At 38.8% G+C, this 17514-nt stretch overlaps 1 protein-coding gene across 6 annotated transcripts in view; it reads left to right on the forward strand.

Moving 5' to 3' along the window:
• The window catches only part of mtmr4 (myotubularin related protein 4), a 141868-nt gene extending 128478 nt beyond the window's left edge, over positions 1-13390 (forward strand). For all 6 annotated transcript variants that reach the window (XM_048612531.1, XM_048612530.1, XM_048612534.1 and 3 more), the window contains 4 exons: positions 2817-4230; positions 7506-7616; positions 9980-10068; positions 12566-13390. In XM_048612531.1, the coding sequence (XP_048468488.1) occupies positions 2817-4230; positions 7506-7616; positions 9980-10068; positions 12566-12743 (1792 nt within the window). In that variant the 3' untranslated portion in view covers positions 12744-13390. The remainder of the gene's footprint in view (positions 1-2816; positions 4231-7505; positions 7617-9979; positions 10069-12565) is intronic.
• The last annotated feature ends 4124 nt before the right edge of the window (positions 13391-17514 follow it).

Here is a 17514-nt window from a genome sequence, read left to right on the forward strand (position 1 = left end):
TTTTTGTTAATAATTGTCTACCTGTAGCTGTAGACTGTCTGTTTGTAATAAATACTAATTCTTGTTCAGGAGAGAAACCTGGTCCATGCTGTGTCAACCTGGAGCTGGAAGTCAGACAAATTGGGGAATTCTGCGTATTTTTAGAAAGCGTTTGCTTTTGTGATAACTCCGGAAAAGTGGGGAGCTTTATTTCCAGTGTGCTATCCTGGTGAAGTAACCATATATGAACTAACTCCGTACTTGCCTTATGAAAGTCCTTATACATGACATTCTCCATTTTCTCTGATCTACTTTACTGGTTACACCTTTAAAAACTTAATAGTCAAACGTGATTGCCTTTAAAACAGTGATACTAACCTGTTGTGTGCCTAACCATTCAATGTTTTCAGACGTGCTGTACTGCCATGATCTCAGTAATAGATTCTATCATTTATCCCTACCATTTATGTCTAACTAAATAACTATAGCTCCTTGTTTTTTGAATATTTCTGATATCTCCCAGTCCAAAAAAAATTCCATAATTTAGGGAACTGTGGGAGATCAGGAGCAATGTATTCACTAACCTAAGTAGACACTTCTTTTCAAACCATATGTATGCCATCAGGTCCAGGAGATTTGTCAACTTTTAGTTCCATTAATTTTTCCAGTACTTTATTTATTTCCTGGTAAGAACTACTTTGTTTCTCACTCATTAGATCATTAGTCCCTTGTCATTTACTGTTCGCTTTTGTTTTGTATTGTAAAGACAGATGGTAAATATGTGTCTGGTGTTTTTCTTATTCTCCATTATAATTTTCTGTCTTTCCCTCTGAGGAATGCATGTTGGCTTTTACAACTCTTCCTTTTTATATACTTACAGAAGTCTTTTCAATACATTTATATTTCTTACTAGTTTATTCTTGTATACTATATTTTCCCTCCAAGTTCTTAGTTGTCTTTTGCTGATTTTTAAAACCCTCCTTACTATTTTAATAGTTGATAACTTGCAAATCTCCATGCAAGTCCGGTGACAGTCCTTGACAGTCTGTCCTGGAAATCCTATGATGAGATATGGGATTTTACTGAGAAATTATCCATGAAGTAATTGGAATGAGAGCAAGTAGCTGAAAGGACCTAAATTTGCCAAAAATTATTGGGTGGCTGTGGAAGGTCAAGTTAGAAACTGCAAATTCTTCTTTTAGGTGGTGTGAATAGTGGTAGTCAGTGTCTTTCCTCCCTATCATGTCCATTTTGATCGTAAGCATGTTTTAAACTGCTGATGTTCTTTCTTTCCCTACCATCTTTTGTGTTAAATGATAGAACAAGGTCTTCCGTCAGTTTTCATTCATGTGATCTGACCAATATTTGTCCTTCAGTCAACATAAATGAAAACAACTTGGTCATTGTTAACATTGCTAAATATAAATTGACTGATTTTCCTAGGCTACAGCAGTGGCTGAACTTGAGAAATATTTAATTCCCTCAAAGTTGCTTAGATGGTTGTGGAAGGTGCTATAAAATGCAAGGCTTATTTACCTGTGAAGCTTCTAAACAGTTGTCAACAGTTGACTTGCCACTGATTAAAGTTAGAATTTGAATGGCAGTGCTAATAAACGGAATGAGATGAAGTATGCTAATAAAGAGCAGCTATTACAGTAATCAGGCACCTTGTGTATGGTCAATGCTGCTGATAAAATTTTGTGTGCAGGTGAAGCAAAAACTTAGATGTTTGAAACAATAAAATTATTCCTGAAAATTAACATTACTAATCAACACATTTTGGAAACTTGTTGTGCTGAAATTGGAAAAACAAGACTTTAAAGTATTTCATATAAGGTGTTTAATTTCAAGAATTTCCTTTCTGTATTCAGTGTCCATCTTTTGAAGTTGAATTGAAACTTGCTATATTTGACGTGGAGTAGACGTCTTCAGAGCAAACAAGTGATTGGAAAGCCCAGATTAAAATATTTAACTAAATTATATTGAAGTTTCTTTATTATTAGATTGGACTTCCACTGCAGACACAGGACTGGCAATTTAATTGATCCTGCTGTATTAAAGCTGCCTACTTCATGGGTCCACCTGCATTAGGCATTGTTGTCCCCTTGTGGACTTCAACAGTTTTTTGACTGTCTATTCTTTTACTGCCTTAATCTCTCCCCCCTAACGAAGTGGGAATAAAATCAGTTTCTGTAATTCTTTCTTGCTTCAATTTCTGTTCTGATCACAGCTTTTGACTTTGCTCCATGTTAACCTGTCATTCAATTGCTCCTATCTTGAAGTGACAGAGATCCAGTCTCCTCTTCCACTGCTGCAAATGCTGCACATTGAGAAGTGGAAACTTGGCAAATCTGAAATTGACACAGATTCCAAACATCATCCTGGAGATAATGGTGTAGTGGTAATCTCACTGGATTAATAATCCAGAGGCCTGGGTTAATTTTCATGGACGCAGGTTCAAATCCCACCGTAGCAGTTAGTGGACTTGGATTTCAACCAATAACTTTAGAATTGAAACCTCTAATTTGAAACCTTTTAACCCTGAAACCTATCATTGGTTGTCATTTCTTTCAAAAAATAAACATCCAACATGCTGCAGGGCAGGATCATCCTTATTTGGTCCAGCCTACATATGACTTCAACTCCACAGCAGTGTGGTTGACTCTTAATTGTCTTCTGGAATGGCCGAGTAAACCACTCAAAGGGCAATTAATGATGGACAATGACCAATGCTCACATTCCACTAAAGAATAAAAAAAAAACTAGAGTTTGAATTTTGAATTTATTTTGCAAATTCTCTTGACTCTTCAAACAATTAGTTCTTTATTTCTTTTTAGATTACCAAAAGCCCGCTCTGTGGACAATCTTCCTTTGGCTTGTGACAGTGGGACTCCATTGACAAGAACATCCAGTGATCCAAACATAAACCAACATTGTCAGGAAGGATGTCTCACTCCGGAGTCTAAAAACATGCCTATGCTGGCTGCACCTGATGGCCCTGATGCATCTGACGTTCCTGAAAGTGGGACTGGAGCACTACTCCCTGAACAAGAAGTAGTTAGCTTAATAGATCCAGTAGAAACAGCAGAGGAAGCTAGAGAGGAAAATCTGTTCCGTAACTTTCCTGTCCCTCAAGAGGAGGAGGAGTTGGCTGATAGCAGGAATCCAAATGAAAGGACAGAGTACTACAGAAACCTCAACCCATTAACTCATCCCAAAGACACTCAACAGCACGAATCTTTACATGATCTCAGCATTAATGCAATAGCAAATAAGGAGACTGAGGAGAAAGCACTTAAGGTTACTGCAAAGGATGAAGTAACTCTGGATAAACCAAAAGAATGTAGGATTTCTGAAAATTTTCCAGGTCATTGTGAGCCATTTACATCCAACCCATCTGCAAAGACCATCGCAGCCAGTAGCCAGTCCTCAGGAAACGAGGCCAATCCTTCTGCTTTACAACCCTACCTCCATTCTGTGGCAGATGTGCTTAATCTCGAGAAGAACGTTTCAGCCATGCACAGCTCCACAGAGACGGTGACTGAGGAGAGGGCAAAAGCAGATGGTTTTTCTTTCCCCAAGGACTTGAGCTTTGGGAAGAATGGTATCCTGCTTGCAAATGGACTTCAAAATGAAGCAGAACAATGTAGATTTGGGAGAACAGCAATAGAGAATGTGAGGACTATCAGAAAACACATTTGTCAGAGTCAGTTCAGTGACTTCTCATTATTGGCTTCTAACTGGGACAGTGTACAGGGTTTGGTAAAATCTGCCTATGGCGGGGAGACAGGTCACCGGAAAGCCAAGCTGAATGGTTGTCATTATAAAAGACTAAATAATAAGCATCTGAGAGTGGGTTCTGCCATGAGTGGACACTACTTGCTTAAAGAAGAACAATTAGGAGCATTTAAAAGTCTCCGACAATCCCATCAGATCCATTCCAGCCTTTATTCGTTAGGATCAAATGTAAAGACTTGTGGTTTTTTCACTCACTCATCTCAATGGAAACAACTTCAACCAGTTGGACAGATTGCTCCCACAACTTTAGAGATGTCACCGAGCTATGTAGATGATGATGGGTTACCATTTCCTGTGGATGCTGTTCAACAAAGGTTACGACAGATTGAGGCAACTTACAAGCAGGAGGTTGAGTTGCTTCGTCGACAGGTTCATGAACTTCAGATGCGACTAGATAGTCGACAGTACTGTGCATCCCCGGTGGAGTTGGATATTGACTATGGGGATGACTTTGTAAGTGAAGAAAATCTTTAACAACTTATGACAATGTTTGTTCAGGCTAACAAAAGAACATACATTTATGTAACAACTTTAAATCCTCAAAGTCCCAAAAGACGACTTTGCCTATGAAGTGTGGTGACTGTAATGTAGTGAAATACAACAGCAATTTGCACACAGGCTAGCTTCATAAATGGCAATGATGTGAATTTCACTTTGTTGTTTGAGGGATGAATATTGACAAGAAAATAGAGAACTCCTCTGATCACCTTTTAAAAGCGCTGTGGGATTTTTTGAATTACAGATGATCTAAAAGGCAGCAACTCTAATAATACAGCATTCCCTGAAGTCCCACCTTGACTTGCATGGTGAAATCTCTGAACTAGCACTTAAATTTAGATTCCTTTAACTTAGACAAGTGTTCCAACGCTACCCCACAGCTGATGTCTGATACTTAACATGACTAACTTCAATTAATATGATGTCTCAAAATTCAGCAAGTAAATCAATTTCTTTTTACTTTATCCTTTTTCTCTTCATCTCAATTAAGTTTCTTGACTTCTGCTGGAATGCATTTCCAAGTTAATAGCTTTACATTCCACATTTGTCAAACGGCTATTCTTCCAACGTAAAGTTGGACATCTTTCAAACCCACTTATTTTAGAAAGTGCCTCAACCATGTCTAACCTTGTTTATTCCAAAGTTTTATTTTAAGGAATCGGATGGGAGGTAATAAGTCAAGAGTTTAGAAAGGGAATTTCAAAGTGTGGAGGCAATCTGATTCAAGGGTCATGTACCAGTACCAGGATGAAGGGAGCAGAATCCATAAACATGGCAGGCTTAGAGGTGTGTTGAATCAAGGCTGTAACATCAATAAGCTGAAGTAGGCCTTTGACCATTTCTGCTATTCAACCAGATTGCAGCTAATTTTGTATCTCAAAACCACTTCGCACGTTATTCCCTTATCCCTTAATTCTCCGAGTACCCAAAATATTGAGTATACTCAATGATTGAGCATCCACAGCTCTAGGGGGTAGAAATTTCCAAAGCTTCATAACCCTTTGAATAAAGAGACTTTTCATCTCAAATTGTCAGTCCCTTATTCTGGGAATCTGACCAATGTTCTGAATACCCTAGCCAGGCCAAAGATTTTCTCATCATTCGACCTGTCAAACCCCCCCACCCCCATTTTATATGTTTCAGTTAAATTATCTGTCATTCTTTTAAACTCCGGGGAATGCCGGCCTGTTTTACTCATTGACTCACAAGAGGACAATCCTGCATTGTGGGAATTAGTCCAGCGAACCTTTGTTGCACTGTCTCACAGGAAGGTATCCTTCCGTGGCTGTAGAGATCTGACTGCGCACAGTATGCCAGATATGGCCCCACCAATGCCCTGTATAATTGAAGTAAGCTATGTTTGTTCTTGTATTGCAATTAATGTTGTAGAGAATGTAGCGTAGCTGTACTGTTACTTGATTGGTAATCCAGAGACCCAGGCTAATGCTTTGGGGTAGGGGTTATGACTAAGTGGGACTGTTGCAATATGGAATACAGGCAACAGATGTTAACTATTCTCACTGTTATGTTGGAGTAAGCAATGGCTTATCCAAGGCAGTATTTTGCACAAGATGTTTAATACCTCTCAGCAGAAATGAGTGAAATGATAGATTGATGATGAGATTTCATCCAATGCTATTAAAAGAGATTGTTAAGAAACAGCATGTAGAAAAGGAAAAAAGACCAAAATGGGTAATTGTAAGGTCAAGGGGAAGCTTTGTTAGAAATGCTGTGAATATGATCATGAGATTGCTAAGTGGTTGTTCACTGATATAACTGGCAAAGAAGGAGGGTGGTGTGATTGACTGTCAAACCCTAAAGAGATCAGCTGTAGTTAATACATCACATTCATAGAGATGTCATTTGTGTCACACCCATGCATAATTGTCACTGTTAACAGTGAGGCATGGCAGAATATTTTTTCGCTTCCTGTTACAAGATTACTGAAGTGACCTATAGTGATAGCCAACTATGATTTGATAACCAAGTGCAGACTAAGGACCTTCTAACCTATTTGGCTTGGTGCTACAGCAAGTTGGTGCTTTTATTGCTGAACTGTTGAGAAGCCCACACTTCCATTTTATAACACTTGGGATAGAGTTCAGTGCCGGTCTGTTTCTTGGGTGTAAAGCCCTGTGTTTTCAATGTGTAACTGCAATACTTTTTCTCCCTCTCCTTTTAAGAATATTGTTGGTAGATTCTTTTAATTTTCAGTTAGAAGTAGTCTTCTTAGTCTCCTGTTCAACGTTGTATGCGTGAGATTAAGTTGTAATGCAGAAACAAATTCTGAGCTGCAGTTTGCTCGCTGTAACCTAATAATATGTTCAATTGGATGAAACCATTTTCTAGGTTATAATGGATATCGCATCCAATTATCTATACTAAATAGCTATTTGAAATCAAGAGTGTGTGTAAATATGGGACCCTTGAAGAGCAGGATACTCTTGGTTGTTCTGCCTCCACTCTCAATGTCTCTGCTTAAAACGTTCACCCTGGCCAAATATAGCAATGCTTATTGAAAATTACAGAAAATTCTATTCCAAAGCCTAAAATTTCAACTTGGAGTTTGTGTACCTTAAGTCACTCCCGCTGCAGGAAAATTATGCTCGTATCTCCAGTGATTTTCAACCTTGTATAGCAATAAAAATTCCAGTTTGTAATTAGGACCCTGTCCTCCGATCTGACCTTTAGCTGCTGACATTTGAGGATAATATGTGCCCTTAAGTGCACAATGAACTCCTCTTCAAGGTGCTTATGCCCTTTAAAACCCCTCATTGTCATCTCCGAAACTTTCCCACAACATTTTTTTTCCTTGCTCTTACACTGACAATGTCCCTTGTTTTAGCAGAAATCCCTCCTGGTTTGTGGTGCTCTTCCTGAACAATCCCCAATACAGTAAATGCGTCAGGTCCAGATGGGAGAGCAGAATTTCTAACCTACCAGAAATCTTGTATCTATGTCCATGACCTTGCAAATGAAATTAATCTGTGGTTTCCACAGTGTGGAACTTGCTGCAACATGAAATATAACTGATGCAGATTTGGTAACTTGTGATGTTAAAGTTATCTGATTTGCTGTGTGTGTGTAAACAGCATGGGGTTTAATGTGGTGTATGGTATGAACAATAGGGTTTGGTACAGTGTGGGTGTTATGGATTGTAGTTCACCACCTTTGTTATTGATAAATCTGTGCTGTTATATGGTAAACGTTTCACCACCTCTGATTTGCAGACCTGCTTGAGAGAGTCAGATGACAGTGATATTGAAGAATCTCTGTCCGTTCACAGTGACGAGCAGCGCTCGGAAGCAAGTTGGGAGCCTGTGGATAGAAAGGAGACTGAGGTAAGAATATAGGTTGTTCATCACTCTTTGTACAACAGAGTCGTAAAATGGAGAACTCGAGTCAGGGAAATTCATGCAAAACCATTCTTTTAAACCTTTGTGAAGAATTTGCATTTCTTTCTAATTTTGAGTTATGCTCTGCAGAGGTGAATTATTAAGTACCTTGGACTCTGACAAGAAGCCCCTCGGTTACCCACTATACTGTTGCAATGGAAGCCCATTCTCTATTTCCCTTGCTTGCCTGCCTTGCCTTTCCCAGTACCAGTGTGAGATTGGGTTTATGTTAGCATGGATTGAGGATTGGTTAATGGACAGAAAAAAATGTAGGAGTAGATGGGTTCTTTTTTGGGTGAGTAAGCTATTATAAATGGCATACCAGCCAATCAGTGGTTGACCTTCAACTGTTTGCAGTCTCGTAAATAATTTGCATGAGTCAACAAAGTGTAATGTCTCCAGATTTATTGACTATACAAAATTGCTTGAGAAAATAAGTTGTAAGGGGAATGCAAAACTTAACACCAGTAGTAGGGAAAATAATGGAATATTTTTAGTAAAAGAGATTTAGCAAATACGTACTGGATTTGAAGGCATGCCAAAGAAGATTCAATTGATCAATTCCAGTTATGGAGGGAATTTCCGATGAGGTTACGTTGAGTCTCGGGCTTGTACTAAGTGGAGTTTAGAAGAAGAAAAGAAAACCGGTTGTTTCCCCTTGTGTGAAGAATCTATGGCCAGAGGACATCATTTGAGTAAGGGATCATCCATTTAAGTCATCTGAAAATTTATTTTCTCAGAGGATAGTGAATCTGTGAAATTCTTTACTGCAGAGAGCTGTCAAAACGGTGTCACTAAAGTCTGTCTCAATCTTGTATATTTTTAGCCAGTAGGGGAATCAAAGTTATGGGGAAGAGGCAAGAAAATGGAACTGAGGATTATCAGATCAGCCAAGATCTCATTGAACAGTAAGCAGACAAGATGGGCTGGATCGTCTATTTTAGATCCTGTATCTTATATTATTATAGAGGGCATTGAATGCCATCAATGTCATCAGAAGGCAGCATGGATTTCGAAATTGAAATCTTGTTTGACCAACTTGGACTTTTTGAAGAGGTAACAGAAAGTACACAGTGGTAATAGAGTGGATGTAATTATATGGATTTTCAAAAGGCTTGCCAATGAGGTGCCCCATAATAAACTATCAAATAAGGTCAAAAACTGAGATTGGGACAAATGGTGCAATAGATTGCTTGCTAGCTAGATTCAAGACAAAAAGAGAATGGGAATGAAGGATAGTTATTCAACAGTAGCAGCAGATGGGCAGTAATGTTCAACAAGGCTGGACCTATTACTATTCACAACTTGAGTGGTTTGGAATTTGGAATTAAAACGACATTGGCAGGATCTTCTGGCAGCAGTATTGATGGTCAAATTGCTGCTGCCCTTGAAAAATTCTCCCAACTCGACACCGCTGTGCATTTCCCCCACTATCTTTCAACCCAACTTTCATAGAAGTGTGCACTGTTGGAGGAATCCGAGGGAATTACGATGTTAGAAACTGAGGTAGATTGCAAATTGTTGGAATTCTCTAAGCTGTAGATGCATAGTTGTTGAGATTTTTCAAGACAGTGTTTGATAGATTTTTGGCTGCTAAGAGAATGAAGGGATTGTGTGGGAAAATGGAGGTGAGGCAGATCAGCTATGATCTCCCTGAATGGTGATGCAGGTTTGACAGATCACAGGGCATTCATGTTGCTATTTCTTAAATTACTATTTTAGCTCTCTATCCCTCATTTTACACTTCCCTTCCACTCTCCATTGCCTGCTGTCTATATCTAATCTTCTTCTCCCTGGTACCTTGAACAACTCTCTTCCAGTTTCCCACTACTGTTTTCTCCACAATTTTCCCCTGACCAGGAGCAGTCCCCAATTCGGAACACTCGGATTCCAAGTAATGATAAGAAAATTCTGAAATTATTTATAAAAATTAAAGATGAATCATAGGAACATTTAAACATATCTGTAATAGTTGTATGGTATAAGTTTCCAGGAAAGGCAACAAAAACTAGTATATGAGTTTATGTTGATTCAGAAAAACCATTACAGTTCATTTGCAAAAATATTTGGGAACAGGCTGTTGGAAGGTAGGTATTTAGGAAATCATCAGTTTTTCTTTCGGTACTAACCTCTCTCGCTAACAGGTCTTGTCTTCTGTTCTTAAGCACAGTTATATTCTAACAAAATACAGAATTTTCTCTAAAATCTGTAGTTTAATATATATTAGCATTGGTTGACATGGATATTGGTTATTTGATGTATGCATACATCTTAAAGGAGGTTATTTTCAAAATGTTTATTTATTGCAGGTGACACGGTGGGTCCCTGACCACATGGCATCACATTGTTTTAACTGTGACTCAGAATTCTGGTTAGCCAAAAGGAGACACCATTGCAGGTGAGATACCAAGATTTGACTTCCATACTAAGAAAGATGTGGAAAAACCTGGAAGTGATTTGGCTTGGTACTTGCATTTAGTGCTTTCGCCCTTCTGCATGCTAGAAGTTAGCAATTTGGGGGCTGTTGTTAAAGTAGGTTTGCCTTATTGCTGTAATGCACACTGTTGCCACGTTGTGGAGGGTGTGAAAGCTTAAGGGAGTATTATTCATTATTGTGTTTATTTTTGTTTATTGGGACTTGGGTGATGCTGGCAAGGCCAACATTTATACCCACTCCTAATTGCCCTTAAACTGAGTTACTTGCTAGGTTATTTCATCGGGCTGTTAAGAGTCAACCAAATTGCTGAGAGTCTGGAATCTCATGTAGGCCAGACCAGGTAAGGACAACCAATTTCCTCTCCTAAAGGACATTAGTGAACCAGGTGGGTATTTATGGCAATTAATAAGGGTTAATTCCAGATTCTTACTGAATTCAGATTTCACGGTCTGCCATAGTGAAATTCAGTCCCGTGTCCCGAGAGTATTAGCCTGGGACTTTGGATTACTGTTCCAGTGACGTCGCCATAGCAACATTGCCTCCTTGTACAATAAGTACTGATCAAGTAGGCTGCCTTGTTCTGGATGTTAAGCTTCTTGAGTGCTGTTGGACCCACACTCCTTCAGGCAAGTAGAGTGTGTTCAATCACACTTCTGCTTGTACATTATAGTTAATGGATGAGCTCTGGGGAGTCAGCAGGTGAGTTACTCACTACAGAATTCCAGTCTGCTCTTGCAAGCACAATACTGTATGCCTGTACCCAATATGTTGAAGTCTATTACCCATGAACTTGAAGGAATGAAAATGGGTTTCCTCCACGGGAGTGGGTATGATTTGAGAGTTTACATGGAGGAAACGGTTAAGGGCAGTCAGGAGATTGATGAAACCAAAGGAGAAAGGGCAAATGGAATAGCCTGGAGATTTAATTTACTGATGATGAAGTTACTCAATGTAGAGACCTAAAGTGCAAAGAAATCAAGATGCCTTAGTGAGAAACTTGAAGTAGGTTTGGGGGTTGTAGATTGTGGGGATTTCAAATTAAGGTTAAAAGAACATGCAGTGCTCAAAGGGCCAGAGGATGATTTGGTAAAAGGGTTGACATTGCGTCAGCAGGTTGGTTGGGGCAGGTAAATATAGCCTGGCTTTCTTAATGGGTATGGTGTCACGACCTGTCCAGTCATCCATAAACAAGTAAACCATTTATTCATGATAAAGGCGTTCAGTAAATGGGATGGAAAATAACTCAGTGAGTTAAGTCTTCACCAACTACTAATACTTAACTAGTCCTATAATGTAATAAATATTCCATGTGGCTTATCAGGAGCATTATAAAGCAAAATTGGACTCAAAGCAGTACAAGGCAGATGGCCAAATGCTGTTCAAGTAGGTAGGTTTTAAGGGATATCTGAAAGGGAAAAGGAGGCTCAGAAATTTGGGGGAAGTAATACCAAATCTTACAGCTGAGGCAACTGAAGACACTAGTGGTAGAGAAATTAAAACCAGTGTTTTGAAGAGATCAGAATTGGATGAACGCTGGCACTTGAGGTTATTGAGCTGGCAAAGATTAGAGATCTGGATAGGCAAGGTCATGGAAGAACATGAAAGCAAAGATGCAATTTTAAAATTGATAATTGGTTTAACTGTGATTAGTGTAGGTCTGAACAAGACTTGGCACAAGTAGATAAGCTGCTGCAGCAGTTGAGTCGTCAACCAGTGCTGATTCTCACTTCAGTACTGTCTCACTAGCCCACACTACCAATATCCATTACTCAGGCCTGAAAAACTGATGAACCAATATATAATTAAACACTCTTTCAACTAACAATCACTAAATGTATCTGAATTAAATTAATTTAAAAATTGGGTCTGCCATCCAGCCCAAAATAGCACTGCTAATATTATTGTTCTACTGTAGAAAAAATTGGCATGTTTTGGGGAATGTGAATTTAATATTCTAAAATTAGTCAGTTTATACTCTGGGAATTTTCTTTGCAGTCTGATGTTGGTGTTAGTTTTGGTGTTAGCTTATCTCCTGATAAAACCCTTATTCATCCCTTTTTACCTTGATTTGCCGGTTGCAGTGCAACCATAGAATATGGCAGGCTAGCTGTCATCCATAAACTGGAGGTAATTCAAAACTCTACAGACTATTATCAAACTAATACACTTGGTTTGGGAAGGAAAAATAAACTGGCTTCCTTCTACTGACTGCTACTATCCTGGGATGAAAATTATGTGTATGTTGGGCAAAACTAATATTATGCTCAGTTTCCACCATCAAATGTCATAGTGATGTATTGTATTTAAAGAATAGTGATTTTTGGTGAGAACCCGATAGGCTTCTGGTCTCCCTATAGGTTACTTTAAGAGATGGCAGAAAATAGGATTTGTGTGGAATGCAACTCAACAGTCCCATGTCCCTCAGTAAGTGTATTAATGTTAACTGTTTTCTTTCTAGGAACTGTGGGAATGTGTTTTGTGCCAACTGCTGCCACCTGAAACTACCCATTCCAGATCAACAGTTATACGATCCTGTCCTGGTTTGTAACTCCTGCTATGATCAGATTCAAGCATGCCGCACCCGGGAGATCATGAATCAGCAACTGAAGAAGCCCATTGCTACTGCATCCAGTTAAAGTGGCACTCTGCCTTCCCCAACTTGTGCCGTGAAGCTTCTGTTATCCTGGAAACTTGACACTTGAAGGTTAGCTGGGTTCCACATAAAAAAGCAAATCCCAGCTGGAGAGAGGTGTTTGAAAGATTTTAAAGTACTGATACAAAAATGCTGCTACAACAAGCTTTTGACCTGTGCACTACGAACTTTGGGGTGGGTCGGGGGGGAAGGGGAGGTGGGGAGAGAGTAGGAAAATAACCAAAATGTTAATTGAAAAGAAACAAATTCATCTCTAACTGATGAGCTACTTAGATTTGAAAAGAATTTCTATTCCTGTGTAAAGAGCTTCTGAGATATAAAATGGAGACTATGTGGTGACCTGTTTCTCAATTGCTTGACCAGCCATTACAAGAATGAGCAGCTTCTGTGCCTCAGTAAAGAATGTGATAGAGGTAGAATTGTGTAAAATCTATTTGTACAATGCAAGCTATAGACCTCTTAATTCTAACTACTTTGCAACCTGCATTAGAAGTTGTAAAGAGAATGTTTGAGGAACTGTAGCAGTTGCTTGTTTAATTGACACAAGCAACTTAAATTTTATTTCTTGAGTTCTTCTGAGATGTGTGATATTGATTCTGAAATATGCTTCTGAAAAAAGCATTTCTCCAACTTGTTTTCACTGACTAATTTTTTTTAAAATTTTGATGGAAAATGGGAATGTATGTGTGTAATCTGTATGATGTTGCGTGTGGTTGGGGGGGTGGGGGGGGGAGGTGGAGTTGTGTGGGTTTGCTAGTGGGAGGATCCCACAGTATTATCACTCCCGTTAGCCTAATGTGTTGGGGAGGACAAAGATTTCAGTTTAAATCTTGCAATTATCTTTCTGTCTTTCTTTCTCTCTCTTTTTCTTTCTCTTTCTCTTTCTCTTTCTCTTTCTCTTTCTCTCTCTCTCTCTTTCTCTCTTCCTCTCTTCCTCTCCTTTTCCTTACCAAAAATAATTACGAACAGGAAAAAGCCATTAGGCTCAAAAAGCTTAAACCTTTTCTTTTCTTAGACCAACTGCGCTATTTCTTAAAGTTTTCATTGTACCTCTTGTCTCTCCAAGCATTCATTATAGTTGTCTTCTGGCCACTTATGCTGTCTATTTCAATGCTTTACTTGGTATTAATTACAATTGATTACTGTCTAGATGAACATATTTAGCCCAGCTTTTTCATTGTTGACTCTTCTATCGGAGCTCAGTTAATATGTAAATTCTAAATGGGCAGATTCAACTGTACATCTCGAGTAAGTTGAAATATGTGCTTATAGGAATTTGGATTAAGAGGATGATAAGTCTGTTTTCTTATGTGTCACTTCTCCTAGCTTTCCTCATCTTTCCTTTTTGGGCCTCTTCTCATTTTTCTTTCCCCCCTTATGATGCATTTACTGGGTCCAGGATAGAGAAGCTTTTCTGTCACACTGAAATGTGTATCTGTTGTCTGTGGTCTGAAGTGGCATTAGGGCAACATTTTGCTGGAGACAGATGTTGTGGTGGCCTGCACATGGTGCACCATGGACTATCGCAACAGGATGACTTCATGTGAGGAACTTTGCAAACATTGGTAATCTGAAGATCTTCAAGATTGTTTACTTCCACATTCTGAGAAATTGGTAGGTATTACAATGATTTTAAAAATGCATCTTTGAAGCAGTACTGATTGAGGATTTGTGATTAACACCTTTTTCAGTCCACATTGAGATGGAAAGATTTTGAGAATCTTCACTGGACTGACAAGTGAGTCCTTGAATGATTTCCTTTTACTGTCTTTTCCGGATCTTTAATGGTATTTCCTTTTTAATTGTATAACAGACTGCACTTAGTTCTGTCCATTTCCCAAACGTAATGAAGTTCACAGGCCTGGAATAAAACTGGCTGGGAAGGAATCTCGCTGCTGATAATAAATGTCTGTGGCAGAATTAGTTCTCTAATTTTTGACTCATTTATTAGGCATTGAGCAGTTGAATCAATGCAGGTGGACTTGTCATAAAACTTGTAACGGGAAGCGTTTGTGGTGTTGACTTCCCGGTGAATTTGCAGGGCATCTGTCACCTGTGGCTGAAAAGGTGCACGCACTGGAAGCCAACCTCCTGAAACATCTCCCAACCAACCATTAAACTCTGCCTCTAAGTTAAGTGCTGTCTTGTTCCATGAGGAAATAAGACAGGCTGAGGTGAATGATTGTAATGGAAGTGTTGGATGATGGGTGAAGGGAAAATTTTGAACAAATGGCCTCAGACTGGTATTCCAACATGTTCCTCCTCCTTCTGCCTTTCTCAAGGTGAGTAGGTGAGTATGTGAGGAGCAACTACTTGTGAGGAGTAGTTGAGACATGGTTCAGAAGGGCAGTAAGCTATAAATATGAGGTACTGAAAGAGTGAAGTTACTCAGATTTATCGATCTGAGGTGTATTACGTAGGTTAGATTTATCTTTCATCTTAACATTTGGAGAGCTCACCTGCCTCAGCTGCAATTGCAGATCAGAGTTAGGACTGTTAAGGACCAGCCTCCCTAATTTCCTTTCTGTTATAACTGGGGCTGAAAGAGTGCACTGTCACTCTAATCCCACTACTATATGGGGGTCACGAACTTAAACAAAAATATGTTTTTTAGTTGCCAAGATGACCACTTAAATAACTTGTTTAAACCTGATGTAAATCTATCAACTAGGATTCTTAATAAACAAAGTTATTGGTTTAGACACATTTTGTGTGTTTCTATGCTCTATGAGGAGTAGGCCATTTCAGCCCATGATGAATGGTGGAGCAGACATAATGATCTTGGTGGATCCTTTGTCTCGATGCTATTTCCCACTTTCTCCCCAGACCTCTTGATGCCTTCAGAATCTAAAAATGTATGTATATCCTTCTTGAATATATTCAGTGACTTGGCCTCCACAGCCTTCTAAAAGTAGAGAATTCTAGAGGTTTACTACCCCTTGAATGAAGAACTCTTTTTTCCTCAGCTCATGTCTAACCCATTCACTGTACCAATGTACAAGTGACAATATTAAAGAAATCTAAATCTAAATCCCCTGAGAATGTGCCCCCTAATCTTGAAATCCCCCATCCTAGGGAAAAGACATTAACTCTATCTATACCTCTCATTATTTTATAAACTTGTAACAGGTTGCCTCTCGACCCCCTGCTCTGGTTCTAAACTCCCTAACTAGGAAAGTATTATATATTCAAAGTAAAACTTAGTCAACCAAGGTGTAATACATCCTAATGTACACAGTCAGTAATAAAGAAATATAAATGCTTATCCCTTCAAATATCCTCAAAATACAGACATGTGCCTCTTCATGAAAAGAAAACAGATTTCTTTGTAGAGATTGGCTTAAAAAGAATATTCTCGAAGGCAAAAGGATAGAAGCATAGGATGTACCATAGTCTGATGCTCCAATGTTCTGATGTGTAGTCAAGTCACTCATCATGCACAGTTGTATCTGAAGTCTCACAGACGCTGTTTGCTCAGGAAATACATTGTGATGTTCTTTCAATCTTTCGAAAGAACAAATAGGGTTCACTCTGAACTCAACAACAATGTTTACTTCTTGAAAATGAGACATATTATTGGGACAGCTTGTTCTTTATAGAGTCATAGAGCCATACAGCATGGAAATAGACCCTTCAGTCCAACCAGTCCATGCTGAACAAACTAGTCCCACCTGCCTGCTCCTGGCCCATATCCCTCCAAACCTTTCCTGTTCATGTATCTATCCAAATGTCTTTTAAATATTGTAACTGTACCAGCATCCATCACTTCCTAAGGAACTTCATTTCACATATGAACCACCTTCTGTTAAAAAAAAAATTGCCTCATGTCTTTTTTCAATCTCTCTCCTCTCACCTTAAAAATGTGCCCCCTAGTCTTGAAATCCCCCATCCTGGGGAAAAGACATCTATGGCTCTCATTATTTTATAAACTTCTAACAGGTCATCTCTCAACCTCCTACACTCCAGTGGGAAAAAAAATCCCAGTGTATCCTATTTTAACAAACTTTGTCCCAAATCAGCATCTATTTAGCAAAGGTTCCTCAAACTCAACTTGTTCTCAGCATGTTTTCCTCCAACTTGGTTTGTCCTTAGGCTTCCCTGTAACTTAGCTTGTTCTTAGCAGACTCACCTCTAATTGAATCAGAAAATAAGAGCCTCTTCAAACCAGACACTGTTCAAAAACAGTCACAGCAGAGGTCTACTGAAAAGCAAGCAATCATCAATGTCATGTGATTTACAGGGAGTCTTTTAAAAATAAAAATCTTAAGTCCACAATGAGCTTTCAATTACTACTTTCTTAAAAAAAAAAAGCTATTCCAAATGTTTTCTCAAAACTTGAAATAAATCCATTTTCCACAATCTTTCAAAACTTAAATCTTCTAAGCAATATTAAATATAATATGTGGGAGGTGTAGCCTTAAAATAGATCAGCAAGCTTCTCTGAAATGTGCTGTAGTTCCCTAAGCAGAAAGTATTCCTGATGAAATGATTGTGTCATTGCTTCCAATCCTTGTGCTTTGTAAGGATGGCCACAAGTGGAACTTCAGTGTTTGTCTTGGGTAAGGAAGACCAAAAGCCCTCTTTTCATTCAGATGTCTGACTTGAAGATCATCTCACTGCTGCAGCTAAACCTAAGGCAGTATGATTTTGCTGTCAATGTTTCATTGACATCTCTTGTCTCAATGGCTAAGTATCAATGTAATTGCCATTAAACCTCAAAAGGATTCAGCTGAGTGGACATGTACCTTCATTTT

This window comes from Rhincodon typus, chromosome 26, assembly GCF_021869965.1.
Source record: "Rhincodon typus isolate 14 chromosome 26, sRhiTyp1.1, whole genome shotgun sequence".
NCBI lineage: Eukaryota > Metazoa > Chordata > Chondrichthyes > Orectolobiformes > Rhincodontidae > Rhincodon > Rhincodon typus.